Below are 18,990 nucleotides of genomic sequence, written 5' to 3' on the forward strand. Positions count from 1 at the left end.
TATGCCACCCATAAGGGTGGCTTTTTGGCAATTTGAGTATATTCAAGGGTGTGGAAAATTCCATGTGTTGTATATTCAAATTTTGTCACAGTTAACTCTCAGTGGCCATCTTCAGGAAACAAAAAGAATTTGGAAGTCAGAGTTTTGTACTAATTTTGGGGGGTTAGGTGGTTACTTTCCATATATTGACCATTCTAGAGGCTATTTGCATTTCGTTATGATTTTGTAAAGGCACTCATCATACGTGTATTAATTTCTTCTTTTTTTCTTCAAGGTACAAGATGAGTGCATCCTGCAGTGACCAGATCTGTCCCATTTGTCAAGGCAAATTGGAAGATGGAGGTGATGTAGGCAAGATTCGCCAAAAGGGTGCTGATGGGATCAATGAAGCTAGTGTTCGGAGAGGTGACACCATTGCTGTGACTGCTGGCTGTAAAGTGCATTTGAACTGTCGCAAAATGTACACAAACAGTATAGAAATTGATCTTCATTTAAAGAGGAAACAGAGTGGTGAATCCAGTACCACTAAAAGGAGTACTAGGGTTTCTGAAGGTCCGTTCAATAGCAAAACTGATTGCCCTTTCTGCGACACTAGTGTTCAGGAAGGAAGTGCAGACTATAGTTATGTGAAAACTGATATCTTTGCAAAGAAAATATTGCTATGCTGTGATAACCGGCAAGATGAGTGGTCTTTCAAGGTCAAAGGTAGAATTGAATACTATCATGGGGATCTACACGCTGCAGACTGCATGTATCATCAAGATTGTAGCAGCCATTTCAGGTGTGGCCGTCATATACCCCTGCAATTTCAGACAGATCCTGATCCAAAGCGGAGGAAATCTGGAAGGCCAAAAGATGAGGACCAAGAACAAGCCTTCTCAAAGATGTGTGCATACCTTGCAGCGAATGATGAAGAACAGCTGACTGTTTCTGACCTTAGGTGTAAAATGAAAGAGTATTTGTCTAAGGCCGATTCCCTCCCCTATGGTAATCAATACCTAAAAAGACAGCTGAAGGAACGGTATGGGAACTGCATATATATTGCAGAAGGAGAAGGTTTAGATGACATAGTGACAATGAGAGAGAAAACGTCACACATCCTCAGGTCATACTTCAACAGCACAAACCAAGAAGGTGATGAAGAGTCGCAGAAGAGAGAAATACTTGAGACAGCTGCAAGGCTCATAAAAAGTGACATCAAGACAAATGTGCCACCCGTTAACGATCAGTACCCGACTACAGAGACACTCAAACTCCAGCCCACTCTTGATTACATTCCAGAATCACTCCGCATTGTATTAAAGGCCTTATTTGTTGGTAAAGACACAGGGCGAAAAGTTGCTAGCATTGGCCTTGCAATCATACAGGCAGTCCGACCACGAGCTGTCCTTGCCCCTTTGCAAATTGGCCTTTCAGTGCAAATGCACCACTTAAATCGGTCTAGGTTTCTTGTGGATACCTTGTGTCAGATGGGGTTCTGCTCTTCCTATGGCGAAATTCAGAGGTTTGAAAAGAATGCTGCAAATTGTGCTGCACCAAACATGCTTGGTAAGGATATTGATGTGTTGAACATGGCCTTGTTATTCGCAGCAGACAATGTAGATCATAACATTCTTACAATCGATGGGAAAGGAACATTTCATGGGATGGGCATGATAGCTGCCTTGACACCAGGACAGAAGACAGACCAGAGTATCCCTAGGCACAAAACAACAGAACTGAATGTTGTAGAGAAGTCAAAGGTTGCGATAATAATAGATCATCGTTTGGCCAAACACCTTCGCCGAGACATCACATTCACAGAACTTCCGAGTTTCACTGAATGTGACATGAAGGTTGATCTGCTTTGGGAGTTGTCGTTCAACTTCAAACAGGCCACACCAGGTTGGCAGGGGATGATGCACATTATTTATCAGGGAAACAAACACCCAGGCCAGTCTTCAGTCAGGTATCTACCGATGATAGACATGTACTCGGGGGACAAGACGTGCATTCTGTCAACATTGGAGTTCCTTTCTGGTCTTGCGTCCAAGCACCACCTTGCCCCAGTAGTTACATTCGACCAGCCCCTATATTGGAAGGCGACAGAAATAATCCTGGATTCACCACCAGACAGCCACCTAAAATCCATTGTCCTGCTGCTAGGCTGCTTTCACACGTTTATGAATTTGCTAGGAGCGATTGGTACACTGATGGAGGGCACAGGACTTAAGGACATTCCAGAGGTAGTCTATGGTGGAAATGCCGTAGCCCATATGATGACAGGCAAATCGGTTCAGAGAGCATTCCGTGGCCATCTTCTTGTAGAATGTAGACAAATGTCTTAACCGTATGATAGTGTCAGAGATGGCAGATGATAGTCCTGCAGATGATGGCAGATGGCAGCAATGGTTGAAGAGTCTGAAGGGATGTATACTGCACTATTGAACGGTGAGATGACATTAGAAACTGTGTTCACCTCAGAGACCCTCGGTCGAATAAACAAAGAGCTGGAGAAAAGGAAGATGGAACTGGGTGCTAGGTCCAACAAAGTCAATTGTGGCTGAATTACCAAAGCATGGTAAAAGTTGCTATGTCACTGATAAAGGCAGATCGAACAGGTTCTTGGCTGATGCACCGACGCACCGTTTCTGACTGCATTCCGATATTCGCCGCAGCTGGGCATTACAGTTACCTGAAATCAGCATACGTCTATGTCCAAGAGATGGGTCAGCTTGATATCAACCACCCAGACATATTAAGAAAATTCGAAAAGGGTTTTCATGTTATCCGTCGCAGCAGCCAGTTATGGGCAGGCCTCAGTTCAGATCTTGTCATTGAGCAGACGTTGATGAGGTCGTTGAAGACCACTGGAGGTCTGACACGCGGAAGCGGATTGTCTGAAGAGCAGAGAGCCCTTTGGACCATGTCAAGCCCCATAACATCAGAGTACAATATCGCAATGCAGGAATTCACAAACCTGTCATACACGACATCTGAACAGCACAAGGATTTGACGGAGTCAAGGATGAAAAGGGACGCTGCTGACCTGGAGGAGATCAGTTCAAAACTTGTAGGGTGCTCACCTTTCTCGCCAGACTCTTCATTAAGGAACATTGTCACTGGTGTTGTGGCTCAGGAAGGTGTGAATGTGCATGAATATGAGTCTGTTGGATGCAAAATCATGCACAAAATGATCGGACAGTATGCATTCACATTCTCATTCAGTAGAAAGGATAAAGCCAGAACCCTTGGACAAACATCAGCTATAAAGGTCGCTCCTGATCGAACCATTGATTCTGCACTTCTTTTTCAACGTTTCCTGGTAGTCTCCCAAACTGGAGAACTATCATTGCAGGAGATTATGAGTTATGAGCTCAGTCCTTTCCCTCCTGCCCTCTTTGAAGCCAGAAACGTCTTCCGAAAGGCTGATAAGCCACAACTAGCTCACGCGATCTGTGATCATGCAAGTGATGCCATCCTAGATTCTGTACCAGAAACGGAGATCCACGTCCTTGATGGAGGTTCACTCCTTCACAGAATACCATGGAAGTGGAGAAAGCTATGGTGAAATAGCGCAGTCGTATGCTGACTTCACCATCCAGCATTATGGTTCAGCTATGACCATTGTCTTTGATGGCTATGAGGAAGGGCCGTCCATTAAAGACAACACGCATCAGAGAAGAGGACACAATATTCATCCCATTGTCAGCTTCACTGCTGAGACAAAGTTCTCAGGCAAGAAGGAGGAGGTCCTGTCAAGAGATATCAATAAACAGAGACTGATCGGGATGATAAGTGATGAACTGAGAGAAAGGTATTGCACTGTGGTCAATGCACCTGGAGATGCTGACGTAGATATAGTAAAGGCTGCAGTGGAGGCATCTCTTCCACACACCACTACACTGATTGGAGAAGATACTGATCTCCTTGTCTTACTCCTTTACTATGCGCAGGGAGAAAGTAAGAGCCTTTATTTCAGATCAGACAAGTCCAAAGCTGATGGCAGTTTTAAAGTGTATGACATCAACCGTCTAAAATAAATCCTCGGACATGACATGTGTTCTCAGTTGATATTCATCCATGCCATGACTGGTTGTGACACGACTTCTCGGATTTTTGGTGTTGGCAAAAAGACTGCTTTCCAGAAGCTTGTAAAAGGAGACCCTGTCCTTCGGTCTTGTGCCAACACATTCACCATCCCAAACCAGACCACGGAGGTGATCGTTGACCTTGGATGCCGAGTAATGGCTATCCTCTTTGGTGGCAAGTGCAAAGATTCCCTTGCAACAATGCGATATAACACCTTCAGCAAGAAGGTTGTCTCTGCTTTGTCTTTTGTAACACCCGAACGTCTGCCCCCAACTGAATCTGCTACCAAACTTCACTGTCGTAGAGCGTACTACCAGATCATGGTGTGGATGGGAAAAGAAGAGGGTATGGATGCCATGAAATGGGGGTGGAGCCTGCAGGATAATCAGTTTGTCCCACTTATGTCAAGAATGAACACTGCTCCAGACAGTCTCTTGAAGGTCATTCATTGTAACTGCTCCACTGCCTGCAAGACACTCCGCTGCTCTTGTAGACGATATGGACTACCATGTACTACTGCCTGTGGACCGTGCCAACTTGAAGAATGTGACAATCCACATAACAAGTTTCTTCCAGAGGAGTCGGAGGATGACAATGAATAGCGACTAACTGTATAAGACAACAAATGCCTAATGGGCTGGTAAACCTGGCTTACTGGATTACCTGATTACTTTGTGCTTATTTAAGTAATTTTTATGATTTCCTGGGTGCCTTAAACCTCGGTATACACACTGAAAAAAATATCTCTAGGTTGACTACTATTCGACAGAGCCATTTTAGTGGATCAGGATGTCACCTTGGGATGCCCTCTTGGACTTATCAATAAATAATTAACTGATGGTAATTTTATTGATTCAATTGGATTCCTTGGGCCCTAAAACTTCGGGTTAGACACCAAAACCACCTTTCTAGGTTGAATAATAATTGAGATATGGCCATTTTAAGCTCCCGGCGGCCTTCTTGAAAATGACCACTTCCGGAAGTCAGATGTTACTAGATTTTTAGTATGTTATTTAGCATGCCCAATGGTACCAGAATCCATTGAAAAACCTTTTGTATCAATTTTTTGGGGGTTAGGTGAGTTTTTTTTCGTATATTGACCCTTCGTATATTGATTTTCGTATATTTCGTATATGATTCGTATATTGATTGAGTTTATTTCGTATATAAGAAACAAACACAAATCGCTGTCTCATGCTTAAACACCATATTATAATTTGACAGTATTTAGATAACACAATATGCCCCTGACACTTTTGAGAGCAAATGGTATTTTGCTAAGTCACAAAAGATACCACAGTGCAATTTCGTATTTCGTATAAAAATGGCTTCTAAACGGTGGTTTGGGTGGTTATTGACCCCTCTATAAGGTGTGCACAGAGGGAGCTGCAGATGGAGGAAATGTTGAGTTGGATCTTGGAGACGGCGTGAAGCTGGAAGGTGTGAAAACATTTTGCTACCTAGGAGACATGCTGAATGGAGAAGGTGGATCAGACTCGGCAACGGTTGCTGGAGTGAGATGTGCATGGAAGAAGTTTCGAGAACTGAGTGGCGTGCTGACGAGGAGGGGAGTGTTGTTGAAGCTGAAGGGAAAGGTGTATGCTGCATGTGTGAGAAGTGTTATGATTTATGGGAGCGAGACATGGGTAATGAACGTAGAGCAGCAACGAAGGCTGGAAAGGGTGGAAATGCGAATGGTTCGGTGGATGTGCGGAGTATCGTTGAGAGAGAGGAAGACAAATGATGAATTGCGAAAGATGATGGGAATGGAGCCTGTGATGGATGCTGTGAAGAGAAACAGGTTGAGATGGTTTGGTCATGTGTTGAGGAAGGATGAAAGTGACTGGTTGAGAAGAGTGATGGAAATGAATGTAGAAGGAAGTAGAGGACGGGGAAGACCGAGAAAGACTTGGCTAAAGATGGTGGAAGAAGAAATGCGGGCAAGGGGGTTAACAAGGAGAGATGTAGAAAATAGGGAAAAATGGAGAAGATTGTCCTGGGGACCGCAAGGCTAACCCCCGCTCTAGCAGGGAAAATGGCCTTAAAAATGCCTGTTGTTGTTGTGTTGTATTCACCACCAATAGTTTGCAGTACAAACAAACTGTGACTTAGTTACAACATCTCATTCACCACCAATAGTTTGTAGAACCAATAAATTGTGACTTGGTTACCATATCTCATTCACCACAAATATAGTTTGTAGTACTAAGTGGCAAACAAAGAGTAAATAAAACCACCATTATAGAGGCGGTGGCAATGAAACAACTTCATTTGGATATTTTCACAATAACATAAGCACCAGGGATGGCTACAATCCACTTGTACGAACAACTACAAGTAATTAATACACAGTTGGGTTGAAGCGACCTAATGGACTGAGAAGAAAAGTAAAAGCAAAAACTCGTGATTGATCTTACTCTCTGTGGAGCATGCAGAGGTGGAAGCCTCTGCTCCACTATCCTGCAAATTTTCTTGCGATGTTGCAGGAGGTTCGGAGACCGAGGAAGGAACTGGGTTGGAGCTGGCGGCCTCAACCACCGTGGAAACTGGCTGTGGAATGGTGGTCTCCGAACAGGTTGCTGCTGGAGGGGTAGCAACATTAGATTTCATCTCGGCTTGAGCTTTGAGTTGAGAGGACCTGCAGGCCTTGAGTGTCAGCGCGAGGATTGGGTGAGTTGGGTCCACCATCTTTAGAGGCTGCCAATGAAAACCAAAACCCTCAAGCTTCTACTGGTGTAAAATACACTTCAACACAAATCGCTGTCTCATACTTAAACACCATATTATAATTTGACAGTATTTAGATAACACAATATGCCCCTGACACTTTTGAGAGCAAATGGTATTTTGCTAAGTCACAAATTACTCAAATATCTGTAAACGTGGTGTGCATGTGTGTGATGCACTGCTGAATGGAATGAATTGAAAATCAGTGGTTTGTACTTAGGATGCGTACGGGTTTGGGGTGGGGGGGGGGGGTTAGGGTTTAAAATAATTTGTTGTCCCTCCCTTGGGGAGGTTCAAGGTAAGGGGAGCAGCCAAATTCATATAGCGCCACCGGGTAGGAGAGGATATTACAAGTCACATGAAAATACGCCAATTAAGTGAGGTGGGGTGGGGGAGGGGGAGAATTGACCAAGCCATCTATATTATAATAGCCGTAGATGATTCTGTCTGTCTGTCTGTCTATCTGTTGGGTGTCTGTCCGGGGTGTGGCTTACTCGGTTTGCAGAGTAGCTCCACCCATTCTGGGAGTGGCTATAAACAAATATCCACCATTTTATTAACTCGCATAGCTTTGAGTCCTGTTTTGTAGGCCCGTGGTGTCTTGCTCTCCCCCAGTTTTATTTCAAATCAAATTCGATAAATCATTTCATTTTTCACAGTCGCTAACATAGTTTTAGACTCGGTTGAAAAAAAACGGGAAGAAAATCCGATGAAAGTTGCCGTTTATAGAACGAAATGAATTCTCAAAGGCCTGTAACTTCAAGGCCATTGAGTCTCTCTCACGCCTTTATCTCCAATCTAACTCACCATATGATTTCATTTTTATCGATGGTTTTACTTTTAGACTCGGTGTCAGCAATAATTGAGAACAATCCACACACGCGGGAAAATGCAGAGATATATTTTTTAAAATCGCGTCATGGTGTATCATACACCGCCCAACATGACACCGCCGGCAATGTGTCGATATATATTAAAAATTCGCTTTTGCTTTTCCGTTATGATATATTACTATTTCGTTTGATGATAGTCGTCACAAAAACGTCAACAATGATGCCGACATATATTTCTTCGTTTTTATTTCATTCAACATATTAGCCGGAAGTAAAATATGTTTCAGGAAATTACCGAGAGATATTTCTTCGTTTTTTTTATTAGTTATGTGTGCATACACTTTAAATAGGTTTATTTGAAATCTTTAATTTTCCACAAACATTCCACACACGCGGGAAAATGCAGAGATATATTTTTTAAAATCGCGTCATGGTGTATCATACACCGCCCAACATGACACCGACGGCAATGTGTCGATATCTATTTTAAATTCGATATATCATTTCATTTTTCACAGTCGCTAACATAGTTTTAGACTCGGTTGAAAAAAAACGAGAAGAAAATCCGATGAAAGTTGCCGTTTATAGAACGAAATGAATTCTCAAATGCCTGTAACTTCAAGGCCATTGAGTCTCTCTCACGCCTTTATCTCCAATCTAACTCACCATATGATTTCATTTTTATCGATGGTTTTAGAGTCGGTGTCAGCAATAATTGAGAACATTCCACACACGCGGGAAAATGCAGATATATTTTTTTAAATCGCGTCATGGTGTATCATACACCGCCTAACATGACACCGACGGCAACGTGTCGATACATATTAAAAATTCGATATATCATTTCATTTTTCACAGTCGCTAACATAGTTTTCGACTCGGTTGAAAAAAAACGGGAAGGAAATCCAAAGAAAGTTGCCGTTTATAGAACGAAATGAATTCTCAAACGCCTGTAACTTCAACTTCAAGGCCATTGAGTCTCTCTCACGCCTTTATCTCCAATCTAACTCACCATATGATTTCATTTTTATCGATGGTTTTGGACTCGGTGTCAGCAATAATTTAGAACATTCCACACACGCGGGAAAATGCAGAGATTTATTTTTTAAAATCGCGTCATGGTGTATCATACACCGCCCAACATGACACCGACGGCAACGTGTCGATATATATTAAAAATTCGCTTTTGCTTTTCCGTTAAGATATATTACTTTTTCGTTTGATGACAGTCGTCACAAAAACGTCAACAATGATGCCGACATATATGTCTTCGTTTTTATTTAATTCAACATTATTAGCCGGAAGTAAAATATGTTTCAGGAAATTACCGAGAGATATTTCTTCGTTTTTTAAAATTAGTTATGTGCGAATACACTTTAAATAGGTTTATTTGAAATCTTTAATTTTCCACAATATAATTTACTTGCCATTTATCATTTGATGATTACGAGACAAATTCCTCTTGAGGATCGTGACAATTCATGCGCTGCGTGGAAACTTCTATTTCCAAAATGAATGAGACGATCGATGAAGAACGCAGACTTGAACAGGATGCAGCAAGAAAACGAATGAGACGGGCGAACGAGTCCATCGACGAACGTCAATGCAAACTTGCGGGGTCACCCGTGGGAATCCCACGGGCATGGATGTGTGTGACATTTCGACATATTGAGTTAGATGCTGCACATTCATTTTTACAAAATGGTTACTGGCAAGTCATCAGATCCAGAAATGGTGTAAAAACCACCGTTTAGAGGCCATTTTTCCCCGCAAAGCGGGGGTTGGCCTTTTCGGGGACCGTGGTAGTTGTTTTTTTGTCCCCTTTTTGAAGCAATGTTTTACGGCCGGATGCCCTTCCTGACGCCAACCCTTTTTGCCGCCTTCAACGACAAACAGGGAATTACCAGTGAACTGGTACTCAATTAGCCGACCTCGGAAGGATGACAGGCTGAGTCAACCCCCCTGGCATTAATTCGGCGATCGACCGAGATTCGAACCCAGGATCCTAAGCCGGCACCCTAGCCGCTAGCCCAACACCAGAAATGGTGTCATGAACACAATTTATTTACGCACAAGCACAAAAGCAAGACGGGCCGATTTCCGATTCCGACGGGCCGACGGGCGAGACGGGCCGATTTCCGATTCCGACGGGCCGATTTGGAGCAAGAAAAAGAACGAGACGGGAGAAAAAGGAGAGAAACGAGACGGGGAAAGCCGATTGGAGAGGCGAGTGAGGCGCGATTGGAGAGGAGTGTGAGGCGCGATTGGAGAGGAGTGTGAGGCACGATTGGAGAGGAGTGTGAGGCGTGATTGGAGAGGAGTGTGAGGCACGATTGGAGAGGAGTGATTGGAGGGGAGTGTGAGGCACGATTGGAGAGGAGTGTGAGGCACGATTGGAGAGGAGTGTGAGGCGCGATTGGAGAGGAGTGTGAGGCGCGATTGGAGAGGCGTGTGAAGGATTGGAGAGGAGAGGAGTGTGAGGGATTGGAGAGGTGAGGGATTGGAAAGGAGAGGGATGTGAGGGTTTGGAGAGGAGAGGAGTGCTAGGTGGAGAGAGGAGAGTGTCAGGTGGAGACAGGAGAGTGTCAGGTGGAGACAGGAGAGTGTCAGGTGGAGAGGAGTGAGGGGTCACATATTATGTGAAATAAATAAATTGTGTTCATCACACCATTTCTGGATCTGATGACTTGCCAGTAACCATTTTGTAAAAATGAATGTGCAGCATATAACTCAATATGTCGAAATGTCACACACATCCATGCCCGTGGGATTCCCACGGGTGACCCCGCTATAAGAACATGTTCTTAGCTAATCTATTCAATGACCTTGCATTTTGCTAATATTTATCCTTTTTTTTTTACCCCCAGCCAGTAAACAATGAGCATAACTATTGTAATCGACCCGCAGATGATAGGTTCACACCTACGGCTTGAGATCATTGCTTCCTGTCGGAGCCCGTTCAGAGAACAAAGTGCAACGGCAGGAACTTCGAAAGAGGGGGCTCACCTTCACAATCTCTTCCAAACGTCTGTCAGGTACAGATTTTGATGCAAAGAGGCTGGGATGAAGATAGTCACCACCTTCATCATCAGAGCTTGTGTCATCTTCATCTGCTGTTCATAAACAACAATGTTGTGAGGGTATCCAACAATGTTGTGAGGGTATCCAACAATGTTGTGAGGGCCAACTAATGTTCCCTCGAGTGTTGACATAATTGATATAGATTCGATGAGAGGCAAGACTATATAAAAAAAATAACCACATTTAGAGGCCATTTTTCCCCGCAAAGCGGGGGTTGGCCTTTTTCGGGGACCGTGGTTGTTGTTGTTTTTCGGTCCCCTTTTTGAAGCAATGTTTTACGGCCGGATGCCCTTCCTGCCGCCAACCCTTTTTGTCGCCTTTTACGACAAGCAGGGAATTACCAGTGAACTGGTACTCAATTAGCCGACCTCGGAAGGATGACAGGCTTAGTCAACCCCCTGGCGTTAATTCAGCGATCGACCGGGATTCGAACCCAGGATCCTGGGATCCTAAGCTGGCACCAAGGAAAATTCAAGTGATAAACCCAAGATTTAGTCTCTCATAGTTCAAACAATAAACAAACTAGAACAAGCATTCTGAGTATTGTGCTGCAATACATGTCCCCAACCGGCAGTCTGTCGTCCGGAAAACTGTTGGTGAAATTACCAAAGTTCAAAGTGCCATAACTTTGTCAAAAATGATCGAAACGTTGTGAAGTTCGAACTTGACCTGTAACTTATCATGAGGAAACCATGTACAAAGTTTGAAATCATTAGCATTAAGAGTTTAGAAAAAAAGTCCAGAAAACAGTTCTTTGTGTGAAGGACGGAGGGACGGAGTGCAAACCTATAGTCCCCTCCGGTGTACACCGGTAGGGGACTAATAATATGGCACAAAAGTACACCGGCATTCAGCATCCAGACTACACCTTATAGTAAGACGGCTCTTCTTCTTCTTCTCTGCTTTTGTATGCAGCAAAATTTTATATGGGGGATGAGGGAGGACATCGCTATGCCACTGCTGCAGTGCCCCTTGTAGGTTAGAGCAGGAATTAAATTTGTTCAGGGTGCCAGCATTAGCTCGCCTACTCTTCACGAAGTACACCGTGGGATCTTTAACGTCCACCAACTAATGCCAGCAGAAGGGACACACACTTTAATGTACATCTGAGGGGTGGCACACCCATTGATGGATAGTCCTGCATGTGAACCACCAGTAAGTCAGTTTATACGAGGTAGCTGGGCCAAGATTCAAACCTAGGCAAAACAGTTCAGAAGTGAGTGTAGCATGATGGTGTTCTCCATAAAAGCCGGCGGCTTATGTGCACAAATTGAGCGGCAAACCACCGGGTGTTTCTGCTGCGTTAAAAAATAAAAGCAATTTCGCTTTGTTTGAAAAATAATTTGATAAACTATGAGGTAGGTACATTTTCTGTATTATGTAAACCTGGAAAATAAAAACATCTTTCCGACATTGCAGCCAAAACTCCCAAACAGGAGGAATATATTTGATGGAGGAAAGGTGCCCGATCGGCTGACCTGTTTGCACCAGTGCAGTAGGCTTGGAGGGGTCAGGCACCGGCACATATTTGCTTTTCTTCATGAGCTTCAGAATGTGCTTGTAGTAGGGGTTGAGGTAGTGCTCAAAATTGAGAAAGTCAAACTGTGTATTTCCTGATTGCTTCGCTTTGAGCATTATCTCAAACTGACCCCCTTGCTTGCTCACGAAGCCTGCCGTGCGCTCGATTATCGCATGGGTCTTGTAGGTTGCCGGCTGAAACACACGTAAAATGTCAAAAATAACTGAACACCACACTCTCTCAGCATTTCCATCACTTCATTCTCACTACCTTTATGTGACAACAAAAACACGCCTGTATGAGTGCAACAAATTCGATGGAGCACGTGCCTGTCACTTTAATAACAGAGGCTTTTGTACAAAACAATGTTATAAAAAGTATACAAACTTGTGTCTAAGCTTGACAACTTGAACAGCATACATTACAAGCAAGAAGTAAAGAAATAATATCCATTCAAATGACATAAATCTGATACCGTCTTCGGGATAACAGATGTATTCCTTGGACTGGTTGTCAAATCGAAAATCATTTCTACCGATACTACCCAGATGGATGCAAAACACCAGGATCGCAGTTTATTGCTGGGTTGAAAAGATTCCGGCAACTGTCTCTTCTTGCCAGACGTATCCGGCGAGACATATAGGCCCCCTTCCATCACAAACTCAAACTCTGACATCGACATCGAGAATCAAGACATCGACGAGTAGGTTGTTATTCAGAAATTATTAATCTTTTCATGCATTATTATATTACGATGTTGCTTTCCAACCTGGTGTTGGCTTCGCGGTTGGGGTGCCGGCTCGGGATCCTAGGATCCTGGGTTCGAATCCTGGTTGATCGCTGAATTAACACCAGGGGGGTTGACTCAGCCTGTCATCCTTCCGAGGTCGGCAAATTGAGTACCAGGTCACTGGTAATTCCCTCAGTGTCGCAAGAGGCGACTAAACAGGGTTGGCGGCAGGAAGGCCATCCGGCCATAAAACATTGCTCAAAAAGGGGACCACGGTGCCCGAAAAAGGCCAACCCCTGCTCTGCAGGGAAAAATGGCCTCTAAAGGTGGTTCATTCACTCAATGGTGAAGAATCACATAAAAATAAATTCTCATATCCAAATCAATATTCAGATCTTCACCAAAATCGAATCGAATCGTCCTTGTCAGGCACACAACCTGTCCACCAAGTTTAGTCCAAATTCGTCCACAACTTTTTGAAACATCCTGCTCTTGTTCTTCTTCTCCAACTACTGACAGTTTGCTATCAAGCCCATTACTTCAAAATTAACGTTTTTATTTCTATTTACAAGGTTTGGTTTGCTTGCTTTTCGTGCAAGTGCAAAACACAGCTCACCTGAAAGTTACACCTTTGTTCAAAGCTTCGAGTACGCTGGTGACCTCCTAACTTCGCACGTATCACATGCGCTCGTAATCTCCAAACTTGGCTAAAAACGACGAGACGAGCTGAATGATGGTTTTGAAGAAATGCCTCGAAATTTGCCGACATGTTCCAGGACTGATATGGCACCGTTGGAACCGTATCACGTTGGGAAGGTACACACGATAAACATGCTGATGCCAGAGGACCGATTTTTAAGACATCTTGCCAAAATATCGTCTATTAGGCATCCACCAGCATTTTACTTCCTTTCTCCAGTGTGTCCAAGCACAACTTCACCTGGAACCGCTCGATAAACATTCAACAATTACGCTTTTCGGGAAGTCCCAGATCACGTACCAGCTCGATGTCCGACGTAACATGCAACTGTGCCGGAGCGATAAAAGGCTGCTCCATTGCCACGTCCTCCTTAACCTCTTCGGCTGAGAAGGCAGAGACAAATTCCAGGTGACCCACGAACCGATTTGACCGTGCAACTTTCTCCCTCTCAAAACACACACACACACACAAAAATAATAATAATAATAGCCGGCGAAGCCGGTGTTGTGAATAAACGTGTAGGTATTATGTTGAAAACCAGATTATGCTGGATCCCTTGGCTTGAGAATTCCGAAGCTGTGACGCACCAAATCGCTCAATGGAGGCCGCCATCTTGCGGATGCGGAAGTATGCATAACAAATTGAAAAAGGTTCAATAAGAGTTTGTTTCACCCGTCTTTGTTTGATTCACAATCTTATGCACCTCTAATTTATAATTAAAATACTTTAACACCAACCTCGGCCCACACGGGCCTGGTTATCTTCAACCAAAATCGTCACCAAACACTGGAACCAATGAGATTCGAGCATTTGAAAAAATATTTCTAAAACCAAATCACTCGATGGAGGCCGCCATCTTCCGGATGCGGAAGTATGCATAAAAAAATTGAGAAAAAGTTCAATAGGAGTTTGTTTCACCCGTCTTTGTTTGATTCGCCATCTTATGCACCTCTAATTTGTAATTAAAATACTTTAAGACCAACCTCGTTATCTTCAACGAAAATCGTCACCAAACACCGGAACCAATGAGATTCGAGCATTTGAAAAAATACTTCAAAAAAGCTTATTACGCGTTTCGGAGGGTGAAAACGGCGTCAAATATTCTAAAATTGACGAAGAATTATTTTTTAGAAATCTCGCGGCCGTAGGGGATAGTTTTTCACGGCCGGAAATATCCGAAGTTGAGACGGAATTCACCGAATTAATCATGAAGTAAATTTTATCAATTTTAATCTCATCCAGAATGCAAATGGTGTTATTTTAGGTCTGAATTTGCGAAATTTTGTGAGCTGACCAATCAGCGATCAGCCAATCAGCGCCATCGACACGGTTTGATTAACGACAGTCACACATTGCCGTTGAAACGGCGCTATCGTCTGACCTGTCGGCACTGATCTTACTGCAAGCTAACTTCTTCTGGTGGAGGAAGCCGCAGTGTCCGGAGAGAACCAGTCCTGACAGCGACTGAAGTTAGAAGACTACACACATACTGTGAAAACGTATGTTAAGCCCGGTTAAAATTTCTCAAAATAGGCCCTGAGCTAGCACATCGTATAGTTACTTCCTTAAGCTTCTTGTGACATTTATTGTATGTAGGTATTGGGGAGGACTGTCTGCTCTTCTCTTTTACCAAGTCTTACCAGGTATGCTACCTACTACCAACTACCTAACAGTAACCCACTGATGCCATCGTGATGGGTAAAATAGTGGCAAGAGGCTTTGGCTTCGCCGGCTCATTGCGGCTTTGCAGTCGGGTACTAGTAATAATAATCACCGACACAGACAAACATGCTCAGCTCCGTTGAAACCGTACAGGCCTTCTCCTTTTTCAGATTGGCCTCCTCCTCGGTGGGTTGCGTCGGGTCATAATAGTCGCTGCTGTACACGTATCCCATGCTATTGTAGATCCCATCTTCCGCCAAAGCCTCGTGCAAACGCCTGTATTCCTCATCTGCGGGACACGAATAAAAACAGCCACAACGAGATCGGCACTCAGTAGAGAGCAAACCTCCGCCTGGTTGGCCATATCACTCAATGGTGAGGAATCACTTACAAATCATAGTAGCCGGATCCAGATCTTCACCAAAATTGAATCGATTCTTCCTTATCTCACACACAACCTGTCCAAGAAGTTTCGTCCAAATCCGTCCGTACCTTTTTGAGATATCCTGCTTCGTATCGTTTTTGGCCGGATCTCCTAATGGTGAAGAATCACTTAACAAATTCTAGTAGCCGGATCAGAATCCAGATCTTCACCAAAATCTAATAATTTCGTCGGTGACACATAGGAATTTGGTCCGAATGCATCCACAACTTTTTGAGATATTTTGTTCACAAACGGACACAGACGGACAGACAGGGGTGAAAACATAACGTCCATCCACCTTTAGTGGCGGAGGTAAAGATCACGGCTCAACGTCCACCAAGGATCTTCATCGTCGCAACGCCACAGTGTCAGAGCCGCAAAGGCCGAATAAAACCCCAACAACCCCCCCCCCCCAAACATAACCAAATCCTATCCAACAGCGAACACGGTTGGAATGGAACGGGAAGGGTATTGCACACCTTGCCTCGCCGCCTCCTCCAGGAGATCCACGTGCAGAGCGAGATACCGCTCTTCGTCGCACAGCGCATCAATACGTGCCTCCTCCTCCGTAACTCTATTATCATGGTTCCACGTAGATTGAGAATCATAGTCCGAGAGGTCGTGCAGGTGTCCTCGGCCATCGTACCTGCCGACCAGAGGTAGCCCATCAATCGATCGACCCGCAGCAAAAAGCTTTCAAGTTCAACCTAGTTCCCAAAAAAATAAAATAATAAACTTACCTCTGTTAAAGGTCTTACTTTTCCTTGATAACGTTTCAAAAATTAGAATCCCAATGTTCCCAATGGAGAATCCCAATGGAGAATCCCAACTCCCAGAATGACCACAGAAACACGTTGCATAATCGGGAAAAAAATGTTTAATGAAATGGTTTTAACAAACGTAAGGCAGGTAAATATAGAACATTTCCCAGCAGGTAAAGCTCGGCAATCAGAAGACTTTGGGGGGAAAATAAATAAATAAATAAAACAACTCAAAAGTGTTTTTATAAAATAACAGTTTTACAGGTTCAAACGCGAGGAAATGTTCAACAAATAGGAACTTACATCAGCGGTATCAAGGTTGGAATCTTACCGTACAAGGCTTCCCCAACCTGTGACAACAGAACCAGTCTGTACCTGCTTGAATCAACTCAAATACACTCGGGAGAGAGTTAAACAAAGCAATTCTTCGGACACGGAACAACATCCAATCGCGCACACGACCGCCTAGGCCTAGGCCTGGAGCTAGGAGCGCCATTCCCGGAAATGGGAAACGGAGCGAGAAATAGATATAAAATGCAGGTAGGATTTATTTCTTGAGGTGAACCGTGAGGAAAAAAAGGCACCGGCGGAGGTAAAGTACCACAGGTAAACACGATTCGGGTTTGTTTTTGTCTCATCTCCTGAAGGAACAAACCTATCGATCATCAGGCTATCGTCGCCCATCCACGGGATCAGGTGTTGTCCTTTATCGATAAATCGCGCCTTCTCGTCGTCTCGGAAGAGTTTGCAGGTGTAGCCGAAGACGAGCAGTTCGTCCAGACCGCGATCCTGCTCCGGCGCCATTCCCCGGGACGTTTGGTCGTTTCCCTGCGCCGCCATGTCCGCCGATCTCTGGTTCCACCGCGACTTCCGCCTTCCGTTTCTCCTCCCATTTTCACCCGAACCACCATATTCCAAATCTCCAATAAACTGTGTGGTTTAACGGAGTTCAAAGACACTCGACCGTGTACAACTGGGGAAAAAAAAAAAAAAAAAATTGTCGCAAAGGAACCATCTATTTATTACGTACGCAAAATGTGGCGAGCTACGTATTATATAGACAGTGGCGCAAAGGAACCATATATTTATTACGTACGCAAAATGTGGCGAGCTACGTATTATATAGACAGTGGCGCAAAAGAACCATCTATTTATTACGTCCGCAAAATGTGGCGAGCTACGTATTATATAGACAGATGATCCCTTTGCGTAATACATTTCCTCGGATATTAAAACTGAATCATGAAAACTATTTTAACGTGTGTTCGTCGCCGGGAACAAAAAGCTACAAACCCTTTCGAACAACCGCATTGGTTCGCCTGACGGCAAAATGCACAGCCGGCTTTAACAACCTCGACACAGAACCGAATGCTGCGTCCCCTGCTGGCATTTTGATCTGTTTTGATTGGACAGGCAGACAGGTCAAAGGTCAAGGGGAGTGCGCACACCTCCAAGCTCTCCTGGCGACTCCTAAAAAAACCCAGGATGTCACCGAGCTTCGTCAATCACGGGCCCATACACGAACCTGAGCCATTTCCCAAATAAAACACCATATTTTTACGGGAACTCTCACGTTTACCCTTCCCAATGTCGACCGCAGTGGCAAAATAGATTGCGAGGAAATGCTCCGAAAGGGCGTTAATCGCTAATATATCTACCAACAGGGGAAGCGAGAATTCATGGAAATCGATCGGGCTCACGTTTATGTAAACTGGGGTAAAATGCCAGGGGCATAGAAAAGGCCCCTTTTATATAAGGGTGTGTGCCATGTGACAAAGTACAGAAAAGAAGTGAAAGATTCCAAATATCTCGTGTACATGCTGGACTACCCTTGTGTTCTTAGGAGGAACCAAGTGATGCTCCAGAAAAGTTCATATAAAGGGGCACCAATTTGATTCATAGTTCAAAGACCTTTACTTACTGAGGGGTTTTAACCTATATATTGTTACGTTTGTGGGTGGTAGGCAATGAAATACCTTAGTTCTAGGTAGGATTGTGGAGGTAGTGTGTGTGCTCCGACTGTCGTGAAGAAGAAGAAACCCTCATGTAACTTAAGTCAGCTCCGTGTGTTCGGTAAGAGCGTATCTTTGTCCCCATGGCGAGGGGTGGGGCTATGTTAATTAGGTGGGGTTTAAGGGTGATTCATTCCCTGAATGTAAATGCCTCGGTGAATTTTCCTTTGTTCCTTATGACACACACCACACCAGCCGTGCACTCCGGACCGATGCTAAAAAGACCATATAAAAGTAACCGGAACCAGGACATTCAAATGCCGCTGAGGCCACCGGCCGAGTCATCATCAGCGACAGCGGGAGGGGCCATGGGGCCCCGCCCGAGGGGTGGTCATTGGTCCGGGCGAGGACAGCTGTGATGGCACTTGCTGATTGGAGCACGCGCGGACATCATCGGATGACGTTGGAGACCGGGGAACAAAAAGACTGTGTCCCGGCATTTTCTTGCTCTTGGCTTTGGGTTTGACTGC

At 44.3% G+C, this 18,990-nt stretch overlaps 1 protein-coding gene across 6 annotated transcripts in view; it reads right to left on the reverse strand.

Moving 5' to 3' along the window:
- Positions 1-17,388, reverse strand: part of SFSWAP (splicing factor SWAP) — a 47,755-nt gene extending 30,367 nt beyond the window's left edge. For 2 of the 6 annotated variants that reach the window (XM_078768171.1, XM_068100956.2), the window contains exons 1-7: positions 17,164-17,388; positions 16,227-16,393; positions 15,475-15,612; positions 13,962-14,044; positions 12,191-12,425; positions 10,638-10,741; positions 6,489-6,768 (exon numbers count right to left, since the gene is read on the reverse strand). In XM_078768171.1, coding sequence (XP_078624297.1) covers positions 6,489-6,768; positions 10,638-10,741; positions 12,191-12,425; positions 13,962-14,044; positions 15,475-15,612; positions 16,227-16,393; positions 17,164-17,348 — 1,192 coding nt within the window. In that variant the 5' untranslated portion in view covers positions 17,349-17,388. Of the gene's footprint in view, positions 1-6,488; positions 6,769-10,637; positions 10,745-12,190; positions 12,426-13,961; positions 14,045-15,474; positions 15,613-16,226; positions 16,394-16,839 lie in introns of all 6 variants that reach the window. The other 4 variants (XM_078768173.1, XM_078768172.1, XM_068100957.2 and 1 more) reach the window with 2 other exon arrangements.
- Positions 17,389-18,990: the final 1,602 nt, after the last annotated feature.

Source organism: Myxine glutinosa, chromosome 14 (assembly GCF_964187855.1).
Source record: "Myxine glutinosa chromosome 14, kmMyxGlut1.1, whole genome shotgun sequence".
In the NCBI taxonomy this organism is placed as follows: domain Eukaryota; kingdom Metazoa; phylum Chordata; class Myxini; order Myxiniformes; family Myxinidae; genus Myxine; species Myxine glutinosa.